The sequence below is a fragment of the Podarcis muralis genome, chromosome 6 (genome assembly GCF_964188315.1).
Source record: "Podarcis muralis chromosome 6, rPodMur119.hap1.1, whole genome shotgun sequence".
Classification (NCBI taxonomy): Eukaryota; Metazoa; Chordata; class Lepidosauria; order Squamata; family Lacertidae; genus Podarcis; species Podarcis muralis.
The window spans coordinates 91,961,295-91,980,681 of NC_135660.1; the positions used below are offsets into that span (position 1 = coordinate 91,961,295).

Sequence of the window (19,387 nt, forward strand, 5' to 3'; positions counted from 1 at the left end):
CTAAAAAGAGAAATCATATAAATTGGTAATGATAGACTTCATGCTTCATCTCCTGCAGTAAAATAACAAGCACTTAGTTTCCGTGTGCTAGGCTCACCTCCTCGCTTGCTGTGTGTGTGGCCTCTCCCAGCAATTAACCTGAGGGTCTACTTTCCTTTTCTAATTTGTAGGAAGTGGCTCATGACATCTGTTTGGGCCCCGGGGCTACTTCTTGGAAACCTTTAGTTGTCTGTAAGGTTGTTTGATTTCTTTCACAGCGGGAGGACTAGAAAGATACATAACAACTGGCAGACTTGATTCATAGCTCTAGGAGGAAGAAAAAACATTTTCAGATTATAAAGGAACTATTAAAAATACAGAGACTAAAAGCTTTTATGAGAATGAAGTAAACATAGAGGGGAATCCATAGATTGCTGAAAAAGGATTTGTGAATATAAAACTCCCCAAAAAGGCCCTTAAGGGTGTCTCCCGCTGCTAGAAATTTAGATGACTAAGCTGAAAGACCTGCCTATTGGTTGCTCAATCCACTTGAAAGTTCGCTGTGAAAGCTCAGCTGGGCAAGAGTATATTTATTTCAATGAACCATGTGCAGGAGAACCTCTTGGCAGAATGTGTTTCTTTATGCCCATATTGCCTTATTGAGCCTTATTGTGCTCTCTCTGTGGCTTTATCTTGAACCCATTAATTTTTTGAACAATGGAACCACATCTCCTTTTCGAAAAGGCTGTGCTGCAGAAAAAAAACACAACCCTTAATAGAGTCCAGGCCAAGGGTAGTAATAGTACCACTCTATTCTGCCTTGGTAAGACCACACCTGGTATGTTGCATCCTATTCTGGGTACCACAATTTAAGAAGGATATTGACAAGCTGGAACATGTGCAGAGGAGGGCAACCAAGATGATCAAGGGTCTTAGGGTTGCCATATTTCAAAAAGTGAAAGTGCGGACACGAAAGTTGTTGAACTTTTTTTGGCAAGGTTGTTGAGGGGTTTTTTTGGCAGCTTTGTTGAGCTTCTCCTAGTTTTGCCCTGGACGTATGGTAACCCTAAAGGGTCTGGAAACTAAGCCTGATGAGGAATGGTTGAGGGAATTGGGTATGTTTAGCCTGCAAAAGGATGCGGGTGGCGCTGTGGTCTAAACCACTGAGCCTGGGGCTTGCCAATCAGAAGGTTGGCGGTTCGAATCCCTGCGATGGGGTGAGCTCCCGTTGCTCGGTCCCTGCTCCTGCCAACCTAGCAGTTCAAAAGCACGTCAAAGTGCAAGTAGATAAATAGGTACCACTCCAGTGGGAAGGTAAATGGTGTTTCCATGCGCTGCTCTGGTTTTACCAGAAGCGGCCTAGTCATTCTGGACACATGACCCGGAAGCTGTCTGCGGAAAAACGTCGGCTCCCTTGGCCAGTAAAGCGAGATGAATGCCACAACCCCAGAGTCGTCCACCACTGGACTTAACGGTCAGGGGTCCCTTTAGCTTTAGCCTGCAAAAGAGGAGACTGAGAGGAAATATGACAGCCATTTTCAAATATCTTAGGGGCTGTCACATGGGATATGGAGCAAACTTGTTTTCTCCTGCTCTGGAGGGTAGGACTTGAACTTCAAGTTACAAGTACAAGAACCTTCTGACAGTAGGAGCTGTTCAACAGTGCAACGGTCTCCCTCAAAAGTGGTAGACCCTACTTCCTTGGAGATTTTAAAGCAGAGGTTGGATGGCCATCTGCCATGGATGGTTTAGTTGAGATTCTTGCATTGCAGGGGGTTGGACTAGATGTCCCTTGGGTCCCTTCCAATTCTACAATTTTATGTACATGGCTGTTAGTGACTTTTATCATCATGGGATGTTGTTTAGTCGTTTAGTCGTGTCCGACTCTTTGTGACCCCATGGACCAGAGCACGCCAGGCACTCCTGTCTTCCACTGCCTCCTGCAGTTTGGTCAAACTCATGCTGGTAGCTTCGAGAACACTGTCCCACCATCTCGTCCTCTGTCGTCCCCTTCTCCTTGTGCCCTCCATCTTTCCCAACATCAGGGTCTTTTCCAGGGAGTCTTCTCTTTTCAGGAGGTGGCCAAAGTATTGGAGCCTCAGCTTCAGGATCTGTCCTTCCAGTGAGCACTCAGGGCTGATTGCCTTCAGAATGGATAGGTTTGTTCTTCTTGCAGTCCATGGGACTCTCAAGAGTCTCCTCCAGCACCAGAATTCGAAAGCATCAATTCTTCGGCAATCAGCCTTCTTTATGGTCCAGCTCTCACTTCCACACATCACTACTGGGAAAACCATAGCTTTAACTATACGGACCTTTGTTGGCAAGGTGATGTCTCTGCTTTTTAAGATGCTGTCAATGTCATGGGATATTGCATACTAAAAACTACCTAATGCAGTTGTGTGTTGGTGATCCATGCACATAAATGCACCTCCGTCACCTACTGACAGCCTTTTGTAGGGGTGCAAGAAAAGGGGCCCTGTGCTATGCTTGGCCACAGGTTACCTCTCTGTGACCCTACTAAAAGCCCTCGGTGTTTACTCTCCTTTCTTCCTACTCAGAGAAGAATGAATTGGGGTGGGGAGAGCTGACAGAATGCAATGTGCTTGGTAGGTAGGAATCCAAAATAAACAGATGATCTGATTGTGTACTTGGACATGTTTAAATGGGGGGGCCTGTTTTGATCTTCGGAAGATAGCTCTACACCTTGTTCAGCAGCAGGGAAAAATTGCTGAGTAAGCAGGCTTCTGGTTTCAGAGAGGTGAGCAAAATCTTTTCATTCTTTTTTTGGCACTAAAGCCTTTCTTGCTGCAGCTGACAGTAGGCCTGGCTACTCAGCGGCCTCCTATTCTTGCCTTTTCCGGTAGTTAGGAGATATCATTCCAGTTACTGTGATGTACTACTATCAAGTGGATAAGGTAAAGGTAAAGGGACCCCTGACCATTAGGTCCAGTCGTGACCGACTCTGGGGTTGTGGCGCCCATCTCGCTTTATTGGCCGAGGGAGCCGGCGTACAGCTTCCGGGTCATGTGGCCAGCATGACTAAGCCGCTTCTGGCAAACCAGAGCAGCGCATGGAAACGCTGTTCACCTTCCCGCCAGAGTGGTACCTATTTATCTACTTGCACTTTGATGTGCTTTCAAACTGCTAGGTTGGCAGGAGCAGGGACCGAGCAACAGGAGCTCACCCCGCCGCGGGGATTCGAACCGCCGACCTTCTGATCGGCAAGTCCTAGGCTCTGTGGTTTAACCCACAGCGCCACCTGTGTCCCCATCAAGTGGAGAAGAGAGGCACAAAATTGCTTTTGTTGTTTAGGGCAATATACTTTTAGAAAAGCACCCAGCATCAATAGGGCAAGAAGCAAACTGAACATTTCGAGTTTGATGGTTAAACTTTATATTACCCCATGTTTGCTTTTTATAAAACCATGTTTAGCATTGACCACTTTCTTTCTTTTGAGAAAAAGCATCTGTGGGGAAGGGGCTCAACTGGATTCAGACTGTGAGGAGAAAGGTTAAGCCCCCTCTCCTCCCATTTCCAAAATCACCCCCCCCCTCACCATTATTCCCCCTGAAGTTTCTGTAAATGGAACTTTCAGGGTTAAAATAACAGCTGGGGAGATTTTCAGTGCCTTTGGTTTCCTAGTCTGGTGTGGGGTCTTGCACAGCTGCTTTGTCTCTAAAAAAGAAAGCAGCCAGCACAAAATGTGCAGCTTAATCCTGATTCACACAGTTTTACAAACGAAGCTGGGTTTTGAAATAAAGATTAAGCTTTTTGGACATGTTGGCACAGTTAAATGACCAGTATCCCCCCCCCCCCATGTTGTGTCCTCGGTCCAGTATACTTGAAGGAGCGTCTCCACCCCCATCGTTCTGCCCGGACACTGAGGTCCAGCTGCTTCTGGTGGTTCCCTCACTGCAAGAAGCAAAGCTACAGGGAACCAGGCAGAGGGCCTTCTCAGTAGTGGCGCCCGCCCTATGGAACGCCCTCCCATCAGATGTCAAGGAAATAAACAACTACAGTGGATGCTCAGATTGCGAACGTGATCCATGCGGGATGCACGTTCGCAACCCGCAGCATTCTCAACCCACGGGTTGCGATTCGGCGCTTCTGCACATGCGTGATCGCCAAAACCCGGAAGTAACCTGTTCCGGTACTTCCGGGTTTCGGCAGTTCCACAACCCAAAAAAACGCAACCTGAAGCATCTGTAACCCGAGGTATGACTGTACAGTGGTAGCTCGGGTTAAGTACATAATTCGTTCTGGAGGTCCGTTCCTAACTAGAAACTGTTCTTAACCTGAAGCACCACTTTAGCTAATGGGACCTCCCGCTGCTGCCGTGCCGCCAGAGCACAATTTCTGTTCTCATCCTGAAGCAAAGTTCTTAACCTGAGGTACTATTTCTGGGTCAGCGGAGTCTGTAACGTGAAGCATATGTAACCTGAAGCGTATGTAACCAGAGGTACCACTGTATCTGATTCTTAGAAGACATCTGAAGGCAGCCCTGTTTAGGGAAGTTTTTAATGTTTGTTGTTGTTGCTTATTATTATTATTATTATTATTATTATTATTATTCTGTTGGGAGCTGCCCAGAGTGACTGGGGAAACCCAGCCAGATGGGCAGGGTAGAAATAATAAATTATTATTATTATTAGTCAGTGATGGATGCCTACAGAAGGGATGATGACTGTGATTCCTCACACTCTTCCACATAGTAGGGTACTATCCAGCTGTAGCTCTCAGAGTACCATGAGGCCAAAGGAGATGCTCCAGGTGTACTTGAGCTCGTCCCAAGGTCTCACATGACCAAACTGGCACTTGCCACGCCATGTCACAAATTGGCACAGAGTCTATCAGGACATGAGGGACGTGGGTGGCGCTGTGGGTAAAAGCCTCAGCGGCTAGGGCTTGCTGATCGGAAGGTCGGCGGTTCGAATCCCCGCGGTGGGGTGCGCTCCTGTTGTTCGGTCCCAGCGCCTGCCAACCTAGCAGTTCGAAAGCACCCCCGGGTGCAAGTAGATAAATAGGGACCGCTTACTAGCGGGAAGGTAAACGGCGTTCCGTGTGCTGCGCTGGCTTGCCAGATGCAGCTTGTCATGCTGGCCACGTGACCCGGAAGTGTCTCCGGACAGCGCTGGCCCCCGGCCTCTTGAGTGAGATGGGCGCACAACCCCAGAGTCTTTCAAGACTGGCCCGTACGGGCAGGGGTACCTTTACCTTTTACTATCAGGACATGACATGACCATGATTCCAGTTTTGCTGGGTGTGCCAGAATAATCACACAGCAGTGTCTCCAAATGTTCAGTGCACACATGTGCAGAACTTGGCATGTACATCACTTTCAGTGGATTTCCCCCTTCACCCTTGTCTTAATGATTTGAATTACAATTCTCCTGGTATTGCAGAAGAATGATGTAAGGGAAATGAAGAACTGTTAAGGTGTTTTATTTTTATAAGCATTATCAGTTTTCTAGCATTTTTCTAACCAACACAAGGCTATCAATACTGGAAATCCATTATTGCAGGGTTGGCAATTTTTGCTGCATTTATGCGTAGTAAAAGTCTGGACTTTGCCTACCCAACAAAGCTGCTGTTATCGAAATTAACACCTTTCTGTCCATTACACCCAGAATGACCCAAGAAAATCAATCCTGAGTCATCATGGTTTAAACTAATGTGGAAACAACCAAATAAACAATGCTAGGAATTGTGTATTAATGAAGACAAAGCTAGGATTTTAGCCATGGGCATAGCTGGGGAGGGAGGCAGGGTGCAGCTGCCACCCAAATTAAGTAAATCAATAAAAATACTTAACAGAGGTTCTGCCCACTCCAACATAAAGCCTGTCCCCTCCCCCAGCATAAATCCTGGCTACGCACATGAATTTATCTTTGTTCAGCCTCCAATAATCTGGTTAAAGGTTTCTTGTAGCTGATGTAAGCAGGCTCACTTGCTTTTATAAACTTATTTGCCTAAATGAAATTATGTGTATATATTCATATACTTAGTCATACTTGAAGCTCTTTCTAAGGTTTCCAGATGAATTTTTGAAAGCTTTTTGCTACAAACTTCCTGTACCTCATTGAGAAGGAGCTCCAGGGATTTCGCATTACTAGACTGTGAGGTAACTGAGCTATGCTAAATGGTATTCCAGTTTCCCTGTATCTCCGTATTCATCAGGTAGGCACGTCCCATTTTATTTTCTGCCAGTATAGTGACATGATGAAATTCTACTAGGTTTGATGGAATTGGTAACTTGGGTCAGTTTTATCTGAGAAGGAAGGGCGCTTGCTTGAATTCATCTAGCACACAACAGGGAAGGATTTTATGCAAGATATAATAATAATAATAATAATAATAATAATAATAATAATTTTTATTTATACCCCGCCCTCCCCAGCCAAGGCCGGGCTCAGAGTGGCTTACAAGCAATAATAAAAACAAGTTGAATGATTACAACTTAAAAACAAAATTAAAAACACAACATTAAAATAATGAAACATTAAAATATTAAAATGTAGCCTCATCGCAGGAGGAGAGGAAAGGAAAAAAAGAGAGGGACGGAATCAAATTGGCTCCAAGCCAAAGGCCAGGCGGAACAACTCCGTTTTACAGGCCCTGCGGAAAGAAATCTGATCCTGCAGAGCCCTGGTCTCATGAGGCAGAGTGTTCCACCAGGCCGGAGCCAGTGTTGAAAAGGCCCTGGCTCTGGTTGAAGCTAATCTAACTACCTTAGGGCCCAGGACCACTAGGGTGTTGCTATTTATGGACCTTGAGGCTCTCCGTGGGGCAGACCGGGAGAGGCAGTTCCGTAGGTACAATGGTCCTAGGCTGTGAAGGGCTTTAAAGGTCAAAACCAGCATCTTAAATCTGACCCTGTACTCCACCGGGAGCCAGTGCAGCTGAAACAGCACTGGGTGAATATGCTCCCATGGCAGAGACCCTGTAAGGAGCCTCGCTGCAGCATTCTGCACCTGCTGGAGTTTCTGGGACAGCTTCAAGGGCAGCCCCGCGTAGAGCGAATTACAGTAGTCAAGCCTGGAGGTGCCCGTCACATGGATCACTGTGGCCAGGTCTGGTAGTTGTCTATCTGTTGGCGCCCAGCATTATAACTTTGTCCACATTCTAGTGTCACGCTAGCCAAGATGAGGAACTGGATTTCAAGAAAGCAGGGTCTCTTTTGCTCAATCTTAGTTCTTGGACTGACCATGGTGGGGGAAAGGGGAAAGCACAGGGGAGAGACTACATATTCATCCTCTGCCTATGTAATTTTCTGTATGTTATACAGAAGTAACTGGCAATTACATCCTATGGGAAGTTTAGCTGCTGTTCCACTAAATACTGGGCTCTTGTAGATGGAGCATAATCATTTGTCCCCAGGATTTTGTAGGAGCATTAGCACAAAGCCAGAAGATTAACCTGAAAAATAGGTGCCAGGTGGAGCAGAATGAGATGATTCTCTGTTCACATTACACCTGTGGTGGATCAGATACTGCAGCTGTCACACTCCTGTGGGTGGCTTGAGTCCCAGTTCTAGGTGGTGTAAGCCACTGTCCAAAATAGTCACCAAGAAGGACAGGTTTGCAGCCGCAGTGTAGCCCAAAGTCAAGAACAGAGAATCAGTCTAGGTCCAAAATGTGACCCAGAAGCAGGATCAGGCAAAAGTCCAAGATCAGCACCTCGATGTCATATTCAGCAGCTGGAAGCTCAAGAGAGAGACCTTGTTAGCTTACAAGGTGGCCCCATACTCGTGGGCTGTGCAATGACTCTGAGTTGGTAGATGCATGAAATGTTGTTGCACAGTGGTCTTCAGATTGTGGCTCCTCTGGTGGCTCTCAAGTGTTCTTCAGCAGATCTCAACTCAAAGAGCCTTTCAATGATATCCTCAGCACTGGTTCCAGGGGACCCTGTTGGCTGGCCAAGTCCTTGACCTGTGGAGTGTCTTGTTCATCCTCTGTGGATGCCGTATCTAGTACCAGCTCAGAGCTAGGCACGACAGCTATCTGGACAAGCCCTCTTGTCATCCCCATTACTGAAAGTACAGCTCAGCGCAACAAGAACTGGAAGCCAGCTGAATGCATTCCATTGTTAGCAGCCACTATTGCAGGGGTAGGGAATCTTTGGCCTGCGAGGCCATTTCCCCCAAACCAAACCCACCCACCCCACGCCTGTGGTTAAATGTGACATGAGGAGCAGGTAGAGATGTGGGGGGTTTGCAGCCAATCCCTGCAGAAATCAGAACTGAACACCCTGCATGTAAGCTGCTGCACGTAGAATTGAACTCTGCTTTGTTTGGGTGTGGGGGAGAGTTCCATATGGGGAACTCTTTCACTCACCCAAGCCCTGAAGAAAGCAGGATTGGACATCCGCTCCCACCCACCACCCCATGTGCTTCAGGTAATGTGCAAGGGGTTCAATCCAGCTTGGTCAGCATCTCCCTCCCTGTGTGTCATGGGCTGGTTGGGTGCAGAGGAATGGTGGGAGGAACCAGCTGGGGAACCACGAAGGGAAGAAGGCACAGAGCCTGGGGAGTGGTGGTGTGACAACAATGAGTGGTCAGAGGGAGAAGACTGGGAAGAAGAGGTATCAGGGCTTAGTGAGCTGGGAGAGTCTGTGGCAGAGAGCAGTCAAGAATCAGAGGCAGAAGCTGAAGCAGGCGAGTGGGAGGTCAAGAGGTAAAGGTGAGTCTGGCTGGTGAAGAGTCAGGGGTGTCTCCCCCTCCTGCTGTGTTAAGCTCCCCTCCCTCCTTGGCTCCCAGAACCAGAAGAGGCATGAAAAGGGTGGAGGGGAGTTTGGTTTCGCTCAAGCACGCTCTCTGATTGCTTGGAAAAGGCTCTGAGGAGGCAAGGAATTTAAGTTTTGGCAACTGAATTTCATGGAGGAAGACCAATGGGAATGAGCTGCTCTGCTCATTAGGCATCTTTGAACCATGTGATTACTGACTGGCATGCTTCTGTGACGCTACATGTCAATAATCTGATGTCGTTATGATGACAGATGATTGAGAGCTGGGTGGTCTTGTCCACTTGTCAAAGTTGTCTTGTGGAGTGGGGGAAGGGAAGGTCTGGCCAGATGAACCAATAAGTTGCCTCACCTCCATGCTACAGTGATGTTTCTATATTTCAACAATGACATTAGCATATGCTAACAGCAGCAGGTGACAGTAAAAGGGCCAGGTGGTGCGTAAGAATGAGTTCAAAATGTAGTAAGTCCAGTTGACTGATTAATTTTATGGATTATGGATTTCTGTTCCACTTTTCATTCAAATGAATCCCAAAACAGCTTGCAAACAATAAATGACAGTAACATAATAGAACATCACAAATACAGCATCAGTGAAACAATTAAAATCCGTAAATCACTGTTAAAAAATCAACAACTAAAAAATAAGCTAAATGTCACAATTAAAGCAAACGTCATATACGATTAACAAATCAACACGGCATCATCTATAAAACCATCTTAATATTAGCAAAATAGCAACCAAACATTAAACCAAGCACTATGAAGTTCATACACACACTCTCCCCACACCCATGACTAATAATCTTTCACTCTATTCAGCTCATTAAAATACAGATCCACATAATGCCTGTGGCAGCAACTTCTCTCTGAAGCTTCCTTGGGCTGAAGTTAAGGAAGCGCTGGTGAAACCAACCACCCCACTCTGGCAAACAGAGTTTCTCTCCCCTCGTAGCTCTTCTTTTGGACACAACTCCCTTATGAAGGCCCCTATGGTTGGAGGGTGGGGCAAGGCATGTGGGAAAAGCCATCACCGTATTTTTCTCTCTATAGGATGCACCCCCCCCAAAAAAAAATGAAGGGGGAAAGTGTGTGTGTCCTATGGAGCGAATGCAAGCTTTCGCTGAAGCCTGGAGAGCGAGAGGGGTCAGTGCACACCCCTCTCGCTCTCCAGGCTTCAGGAAGCAATCTGCAAGCCTGCGGAGCCCGGCGGGAGTTCCCACCGGGCTCCACAGGCTTGCGGACAGCCTGTGGGAACCCCCGCTGGGCTCCACAGGCTTGCGGACAGCTGCACTGGGCACCCTGGGCTTTATTTCCCCTCCCCCCCCCAAAATAGGTGCGCCCTATGGTCCGGTGCGCCCTATAGAGTGAAAAATACGGTAGTTGCTGGCCAACGTGTAAGGAACCAGCCTTCCTTTTCTCACCCAGAAGCATTCACCAAAAACATCCCCTTAATGCCTCCTGATGACATGGAAACTTATGGAAATGTTTACCTGGTTCATCGATGTTAACCATTTTGATCAATTAAAACATCTTGAAATGTCCACCCAAGTGTCTTAATTTCTTGTTCATCCAGCAGCCTCCTGCCCCACCTGTGGTCTGTAGGTTATTTTTATGTGTAGGAACCTTTCCTTCTTCATCTTTTCTTGTACTACCTGAAAATGCGGACTGCACACATGGTTCATGAATGAAGCAGAGTTTCTGTGTTGCAAACGTTAGTTCAAAAGAAATCTTATCTTTGTAGAAAGTCAACATGCTTGGTATTAAATAATAAAATAAATGCGACCCAGGGGGCTACTAAAAATTATTTAACTGCTTAATAAACGTTACAATCCAATATATATATTACTTTTCCATTTTGGGAAATCGTCCAGGCTAGTTGACGCTCTTTGGAATTTTTTTGCAATTATATTTAGTGTGTTAATAAAGATGACTGTGAACTCTGTTGTGGCCAAATGGTCTCCCAGGACATGGTTCAACAATTCTGCAAAGGCCCTGTGTGAATCTCCAGCCAGATAACTACTCCTTAGCTCAAAAATAACAAGGCTGAATCTAAACAATTGTTGGCGAAATTTCCTTCTGCCTGTCTGCCTCAATTGAGCAATAAAAGGTCTGTGCACACTCTGGAATGTGTTGTGTGGGAAAGCACTTATCCTTCAGTTTTAGCGGTGTTACTACATTATATTATTCTGTTCAAGTCACAGTCAAAATACATCTGAGGATTTTTCCTGAAGAATCATAAATCTGATTTGTATATACTTGCGTACTGAATGGCAGCACGACCTCTGTAATTCTGTACAGAAAATATATGTGAGTTCTTGTTAACTGAGAAGAGGACGGGTAGTGGGGAAGATTACAGATGTTGTATTTTAAATTAAACTCCAAGCTAGTTTCTGTTTTTAAGCAGCCAAGTTTAAAGCAAGATCTGAATTTGTCAAGCAGCTTGAAACAAAGATTATGCCTATATCTTAAAATAAAAACCCAAGTCCATGATGTTTTGGAAGAGGCTAAGGCAGGGGTCAGCAAACTTTTTCAGCAGGGGGCCGGTCCACTGTTGCTCAGACCTTGTGGGGGGCCAGACTATATTTTGAAAATGAAGGAATTCCTATGCCCCGCAAATAACCCAGAGCTGCATTTTAAATAAAAGTACACATTCTACTCATGCAAAAACACGCTGAGTCTCGGTCTGTCCATGGACCAGAAGGTGATTGGGCCAGATCCGGCCCCCGGGCCTTAGTTTGCCTACCCATGGGCTAAGGAGTGAACCCTATACAATCCAGAGTGGAGTCCCTAAAATGGTTGTGCTTGCTGATGAGAAGGTTGGCGGTCTGAATCCCCGCGACGGGGTGAGCTCCCATTGTTCGGTCCCTGCTCCTGCCCACCCAGCAGTTTGAAAGCATGTCAAAGTGCAAGTAGATGAATAGGTAGCGCTCCGGCGGGAAGGGTAAACGGCGTTTCCATGCGCTGCTCTGGTTTCACCAGAAGCGGCTTAGTCATGCTGGCCACATGACCTGGAAGCTGATGAGCGTGCAACCCCAGAGTTGTCCGCGACTGGACCTAACGGTCAGGGGTCCCTTTTTATGTTTTGCAACATACTCAGTTCTCAAAACTATTCATAGTTAGATACTCTTGATAACGAATTAATTGCCCTCTCCTGGGCAAAATCTTGTTCTAGATAGTAAGGGCTAACCTCTTCTTCCAAAGCCGTTTGGTCTTTGCCCTTCAAACAAAAGCCCTTTCTCAGAGTTCTTTTATCTGTATGGAGAGAAGCAAGAATAATTCATGCTTGAAACAAACAAACAAAAAAATAGCTTGCTTTCTGTTTGCACAGACCCAAATTGTGAGGCAATAACAGGTTTTCTATAAAAGCATTGTAACACGTACTAGATTCTAAAATGGTAAAAATATTGTTTAAAATGTGAACGCAAGAAATCGCACATCAACATTCTTCTGGGTAGTAGAAATTGGTTTGATTTCGTTGACATGCTTACTATCTGCCACTAGGTTCCAGAGTACATCTGGCATATTATAATAGACGGAACATTAATTAACTATGCAACTAAATAATTAAACTTGTACTGTAGCTTTTACCTTACAACTCCAGCATGGCTTTCAATAACGAAGCAGATAAGACAAATAATTAAAACTGCACAAAACAAAACCAACCAGCCATCTGTAAACTACCACTAATCAGCCCAACATCTTAATTACAGAGAACTGCAGAAAGAGAGAGAGAGCCTTTTAACTGTAGCCTGGAGTTTCTGCAGTGTCAGTGCAAGATAATCCTCAGAGCAAGGGGTGTTATCTGCTCATGAATCACTGTATTTTGATGAAATATAGAAAAAAATAAAATAAATTGTCCTGTAGCACCTTAGAGACCAACTAGGTTTGTTCTGGGTATGAGCTTTCATGTGCATGCACACTTCTTCAAATACTGTATTTTGATGGTTATATCAGAGGCCTTCAATCTTTTTGGACCTGCGGCACATCACAAAACATTAGTTTCCCAGAAGAAAAACAAGTGGCGATGGCAAAACAACAGGCTGGCGCACCTACATCCTCCATAAAAACAAATGCAAAATGGTATTTTGTACTCAAACAGTAACACCCCACCCCACCCAACAAAAATAAAATATGAGAGGGGCAGGAGGTCCATGGTTCCAATTAGACTTTTTTCCTTGGTGATTTAAACCATGACTTAATTAAAATCAACCCTCCCTGACAGTTATGAATGCTTTCTAAATTTATATTGTCACCAAGAAATGAGTCTACTTGCTGAGGCAACGTAGGGGGAAGGGAGTGAAGGGGAAAGACAACTGTATATTTTTAAGGTTTTAACAGGGTAGCAGCCAGAAGTCCACCCCCCACCCCCACCCCCAATGGTATCTGATAAAAGAGCCTCTGCCCTGGGATCTAAACTGAAGATAACTCAGCTGCTCAGTGAGACAGGTGGAGGATCCCTGATCTCTTTTTATATCCAAACAGAATGGGGATTCCAGTTACTTGTAGTTCTAGGCAAGGGAATTACATCAGCACATCTCTCTCTCTCTCTCTCTCTCTCTGTGTGTGTGTGTGTGATCTGAAGTACTTAAACAAAAGTTATCATAACTGATTTATTCACTACAAATGCCCTTATGAATTCACATTGCTGTTGTGGTTAATTCAGTTTATATGCCGCCCTTTATCAAGAGATCTCAGGGCGGTGTACGGCATTAGAAACACGTTACAAAGCATCAGCGATAAAAACATAGTAAAAAGCATACTGACAGAAAGCCTAACAAATGGTAAATTCTTAGATAATCCGCTCTTTCCTTTAAAAATAGGGTTTCTTCAAATTCTGTTAACAGTCTGATTGCGTTTAAATATTTCAGAATAGCAATAAACTATTCCAGATTCTTAGGGTATCGTTTGTTGCTTAATCTGGCATAATCAATAGTTTTTGTGTTTTTAATAACATTTTGTATCTAAATAGATGACTTTTTTTGTTTGACTTCTGTTATTGAAATTTGTCTGCAGCTCAGCTAAAATTGATTCAGAGGGAGATACAGGTGGGCTTTTTATTTTAGCCGCCCTGAGCCCAGTCTTGGCTGGGGAGGCCATGGTATTAATAATAATAATAATAATAATAATAATAATAATAATAATAATAATAATAATTACAGCACCGTATTTTTCACCAATTGGATACAAAAAAATGGCTCTTCATTATTTTTCTGTATGATTTCTCTCTATTTTTTTTTAAAAAATAATCAGTGCAATTGAAATTTGCTCCCAAGTGCACACTTTGCCTCTGGCAGCCCTGAAATTAGGTCCCTGAATGGACAGAAGAGGCTGCTCAGCGGTTGTCAAACAAGACACGCTCGACCTGGTCCCACTCCCAGACTAACATGCCTGAAAATATTTTATAAGACATTGCTAGCAAGCCATCACTCCAAGGAACAATGTTATTCAGTGAGCCTGGCCACCATGGGGATATTCCAGGGCAATCTGCTACAGCACCATCCATCTCTCATTTCTATCTCCTCCATCCTGTCCCCTTGCTGCCCCTCTGTATCCCTCCCCACCCCTTTGGTGCAGTTAGGAACTTTGTGTGGGGCTTTCCACACACATATCAAATCATTTCCTACTTTTTCACCATTGTGGGAGTTTTCTAGGAGGTTGCTTGCTCGGGTAATACCACAGACTCTCAAATCTCTGTGAACAAACAGGACATTTGCTCCGGTTCTTTTTGCCCTGGAATAGGTAATACAGTGCTACCTCAGGTTAAGTACTTAATTCGTTCCGGAGGTCTGTTCTTAACCTGAAACTGTTCTTAACCTGAAGCACCACTTGGTAGCTAATGGGGCCTCCTGCTGCCGCCACACAATTTCTGTTCTCATCCTGAAGCAAAGTTCTTAACCTGAAGCACTATTTCTGGGTTAGCGGAGTCTGTAACCTGAAGCGTATGTAACCTGAGGTACCACTGTAGTTTGAACTCTCCCGTCAGTACTTCTCTTCTGTTTCCCTGATCTCACTGTCCTTTCTGCCTCCTGTCATTTGCATTTGAGTTTTCCTCTTTGCGCTTAGGCCTCGATTGTAGCTCATCAGTCTCCACTCCTTATATGGCTACTGAAATATTCCCTGCCAAATCTATCTCTTTATCCAGCTGTACGTTTTTGGGGGAAGGGTGATGCATAAGAAATTAATGCATGCATTTTACTTTGGCACTTTTGCTGCCTGTGACGCTTTTTGGTGTTTTGCAGTAAACTAAAATTCTGCTGTCCCCAAATTGGGACTCCCATCGATCTACTGATAATATTTTTTTCTGTGCTAATCGGAGTGCAGGCCAACATCCCTGTGGTAAGTTGCTGTTCTGGACCTGGGGTGTTGGAAGAAAATTGCATATCCACTGGTGATGTTTGTTTATATATGTGCTGTGTATATAAAAAGGTAAAGGACCCCTGACAGTTAAGTCCAGTCACGAATGATTCTGGGGTTATGGCACTCATCTCACTTTATTGGCCAAGGGAGCCGGCGTATAGCTTCCAGGTCATGTGGCCAGCATGACTAAGCCACTTCTGGTGAACCAGAGCAGCGCACGGAAACACCGTTTACCTTCCCACTGGAGCGGTGCCTATTTATCTACAGTGGTACCTCTGGTTACGTACTTAATTCATTCCGGAGGTCCATTCCTAACCTGAAACTGTTCTTCACCGGAAGCACCACTTTAGCTAATGGGGTCTCCCACTGCTGCCGCACCACTGCCACGCGATTTCTGTTCTTATCCTGAAGCAAAGTTCTTAACCCAAGGTACTTTTTCTGGGTTAGCGGAGTCTGTAACCTGAAGCATATGTAACCCGAGGTACCACTGTACTTGCACTTTTTTGGGGGGGGTGTGTGCTTTTGAACTGCTATGTTGGCAGGTGCTGGGACCGAGCAACGGGAGCTCACCCCATCGCGGGGTTTCGAACCGCCGACCTTCTGATCGAAAAGCCCAAGAGGCTCATATACTCACCCTGAATAGCTCAGTGGGTGGTGCTGATAACATGAAGGTTTCAGGTTCATTTCCCATATGGGTCAGCTACATTGCAATGGGTTGGACTAGATGATTCTCAGGGTCTACAATTCTATGATTCCGTGTAATGCATAACCAAGGGCACATCTTTGAAACCCTGGCATATAGGGTACTGGAGTGAAAGCAACAGCTGTCTGAAGTACTGGGTCCCGGACACCTGTGTATGAGAGTGCAGAATGTATGAATTACTGGAAGACATCTCATTTTATTTTGTTTGGAAATATTATTGGGAACATGTTGCTGTTAAAATTGCAAATGCCAAGATAAACGCATTACAAAACTGAACTTCAAGTCCTTTCAAGGGTGGTAGAGAGAGTTTAGCTGAGCATTCCAAAACCTTTGGAATATAACATTGGGTTTGTGCTCAGTTTTTCCCTGTACTTGTTCCATGGTGTCCTAATATTTAACATCACATAGCACAATGGACTTGCTTCATAACCATCTGGTTGAGTACTAGATTCTTGCTTCTCTTCAATGAGAGAAAATTCATTTATTCAGAAAAGGCAAGTGGGAACAGTGGACCTAGGGCTGTATCACCTTAGGGTGCAAGTTGGGAATATTATTTCTTTGAATGCTCTCACACACCAGCAGCTCTTTGCATGCAGAAAGCTAGTATGTTATGCAAGAGGCTAGAATGTATCGCTTTAACTGCCAACACTGTTACCAATTTTGGTTTTCAGATTTGTCATTTATAACTTTGTGTAGCTGTTTGCTGCGTGTTATCAATTAAATTGCTTTATTATTACATTTGTATCCCACTTTCCTTCCAGGTTTTTTAAAAATAAGCATCTAGAAAATGTTTACAAATTGATTTTATCATCTTTTTTTTAATGATTACCACAAATTCAGCAGAGAAATGGGAGGGGGCACAGGGAGAAAAGTGTGGTGGGAGAGGAATTTTACAATTTATCAAGATGTGAGTACTGGCACCTCATGTTTCACACCCCCAAAAAGACTATTGTTATACAATCCATATAAAGTGTCGTATTCTTTGACAGTGTCTCAAACTTTAATCAAGAAAATTAAACATGTTACTTTTCTTTCTTGCCTAGGCCCACCCAGAATTTCCGATAAAGTCATCCATCGGCAATCTGTGAGATTAGGAAGAACCATTAAGCTCCCTTGCCCCGTGGAGGGTGACCCCCCACCCCTTACTATGTGGATGAAGGATGGAAGAACCATCCACAGTGGTTGGACGCGGTTCAGGGTCCTCCAACAAGGGCTGAAAATCAAAGAAGTGGAAAGCGAGGATGCCGGAACCTACATCTGCAAAGCCACCAATGGTTTTGGCAGCATGAATGTGAACTACACCCTGATTGTGATTGGTGAGTACCAAGAGTGCTCTTCAGAGATGTGAGCCTTTGAGGGCTGCAAATCTGCTCTGTAAATAATCTACCAGCCTCTAGTTAAACTAGTCTGTCCCAATATTTACAAGCGTTTGCGGGGCTGCATGTCTCTGTGTTGCAGCCAGCAGCTTCAAGATAAGATTAGCCAGCCTTGTGCCAAAGGTTGCAAACAGGCGGGAGTGATGCAATAATAGCTGATCACAGCGAGTTCCACACAGGAAAGGTTGAGTGATAAGGGGAGGTCACACTAGCCTTTGTGGTGGCTGCTGGAACATAATTGTTCTCAAAACAACCCTTTCTTCAAACCCATGTTTCACCTTGGGTAGCAAGGCAGTGTGCTACCATTATTGTCAAGAATAGCGGCAGGTGCCATCAATCATAGAGTCGTAGAATTGTAGAGTTGGAAAGGGACCGTGAGGGTCATCTCCTGCGATGAAGGAATCTTTTGCCCAATGTGGGGTTTGAACCCATGAGTCTCATGCTCTACCAACTGAGCTATATATATTATAAAGTTTTACTGGTGGCTTAAAAATATGGGGTGGGGAGAATCTATTCTGCCTGTGCATTTCACCATAATATTCTGAATGAAGAAATAGGTGGTCTACAGCCACAAAGGAGAACACAGAGTGGCAGGGTTTGAATAGACTAGCTTTGCCCCCCAAATTAATTCGGGACCAGATCCAGGTTAGGTTAGCTGGAATCAGATTGGGGTGGCGGGGGTGGGTAACTATTCACCGAACTGAATAAAGCCTACTTTGTAGTCTTTTCTTTTTCTCCTCATCTTTGCAAAATAAATTTTCTCTTCGTAACCTGCCTTTTCTTCTGGAAAACAGATTTTTTAGCTCTGTTTCAGAAATCATCCCCTTGGGGAGAGCATAGGTTTGATCATCCGAATTCATAAAGGAGAGAGCTGATTCAAACTGATCAAAGCTTGCTTAATTTACTCCCTAACGGGCCATGCACAGTGATGGCAGTTTGTAGATTATGATGATTTATAATATTCATCTGAAAATGGCGCCTAATACTATGTAAGTGGTTTAGCTATTGATATACTTGCTACAAGGTAATTTGCTTCTGTCTGAGCTAATCCTTGCTAAAAATAGCATCTCTTCAGTGTTCTAGAACGTGTTTCTCGTTTGTACAATAGCTACCACTCAGTTGGATAGTTTCTGTTTGAAAGTACTATTCCTCCTGGTGCCTCATATTTGCGGCTCACTAATGCTGTTTCTATTTAAACTCTGTTTATATTTTCTGCAAGGGGTTCCAAGCGAGCACAAGGGGTGACTGTCTGGCTCTTTCAAAAGTTTCACTTGACTCCACATTTAAAGTACATGTGGCAAAGGCTGGGTGTTAGGGAAAATGCTCTTTTTTGAAAGCTACTCATTTTGTGTCAAGTTCTGGGATATATTATTTTTTTATATATGGTGATGTGAGAGCCAGGACCAACCCCCTATTTCAGAAACCCTAGGATTCTGTAGAATAGATGGGAAATAAATCCATTTCTTTTGGATCTCAGGATGCAGATCTGTTTCTATTACAGTGGTACCTCGGTTTAAGAACAGTCCGGTTTAAGAACGATTTGGTTTACAAACTCCCCAAAACTGGAAATAGTGTCCTGGTTTGAGAACTTTACCTTGATCTAAGAACATAATCCGAATGGTGGAAGGGCACTGGCTGCAGGAGGCCTCATTAGGGAAAGCGTGCCTTGACTTAAGAACAGTTTTGGTTTAGGAATGGACTTCCAGAACGGATTAAGTTTGTAAACCGAGTTACCACTGTACATCTCCTCTATTCTCAACAAAGCACCCATCCTCCCACATGAGGTGCAGAAGGAACTTGTGACAAGTTCTCTCATCCAACTTCCTCCAGGCTTTTTAAAACACCTGAATATTTCTAACGTTTCTAACTGAATTAGCCTTCTTACGAGAACTGGCAATGCTTATATTCCATTCTTCTGTTTTTACCTAATTTCTGCTGCCATCTGATCTCAGGGCCTTACAATCCAAGGATCCTTTTCTTCTTTACCTCTGCAAAAAATAAAAAAACACAAGCAAACCTGTAAGCTAAACCAAAAAGCAGTGTTAAGTAGAATGTACAGTTTCCTCCCATAGCTGAGCTTAAAAGGTTTTGTGGCTTACCACAAGGTTTTGGATGCTAATTACAGCGAAGAGACAGCTTTTAATCCAAATTCACATTCCAATGATTAAGTACAAGAGTTGCTTATCTGTTAGAGCAGTGATTCCCAATTAGCTATATACAGCGGGCCCCC

The 19,387-nt window shown here is 44.5% G+C and overlaps 1 protein-coding gene across 6 annotated transcripts in view; it reads left to right on the forward strand.

Moving 5' to 3' along the window:
- Positions 1-19,387, forward strand: part of FGFRL1 (fibroblast growth factor receptor like 1) — a 167,151-nt gene that overhangs the window by 60,839 nt on the left and 86,925 nt on the right. For 5 of the 6 annotated variants that reach the window (XM_028728822.2, XM_028728820.2, XM_028728821.2 and 2 more), the window contains exon 3: positions 16,825-17,097. The exons of the other annotated variant lie outside the window; for it this stretch is intronic. In XM_028728822.2, the coding sequence (XP_028584655.2) occupies positions 16,825-17,097 (273 nt within the window). The remainder of the gene's footprint in view (positions 1-16,824; positions 17,098-19,387) is intronic. 6 annotated transcript variants of the gene reach the window in all.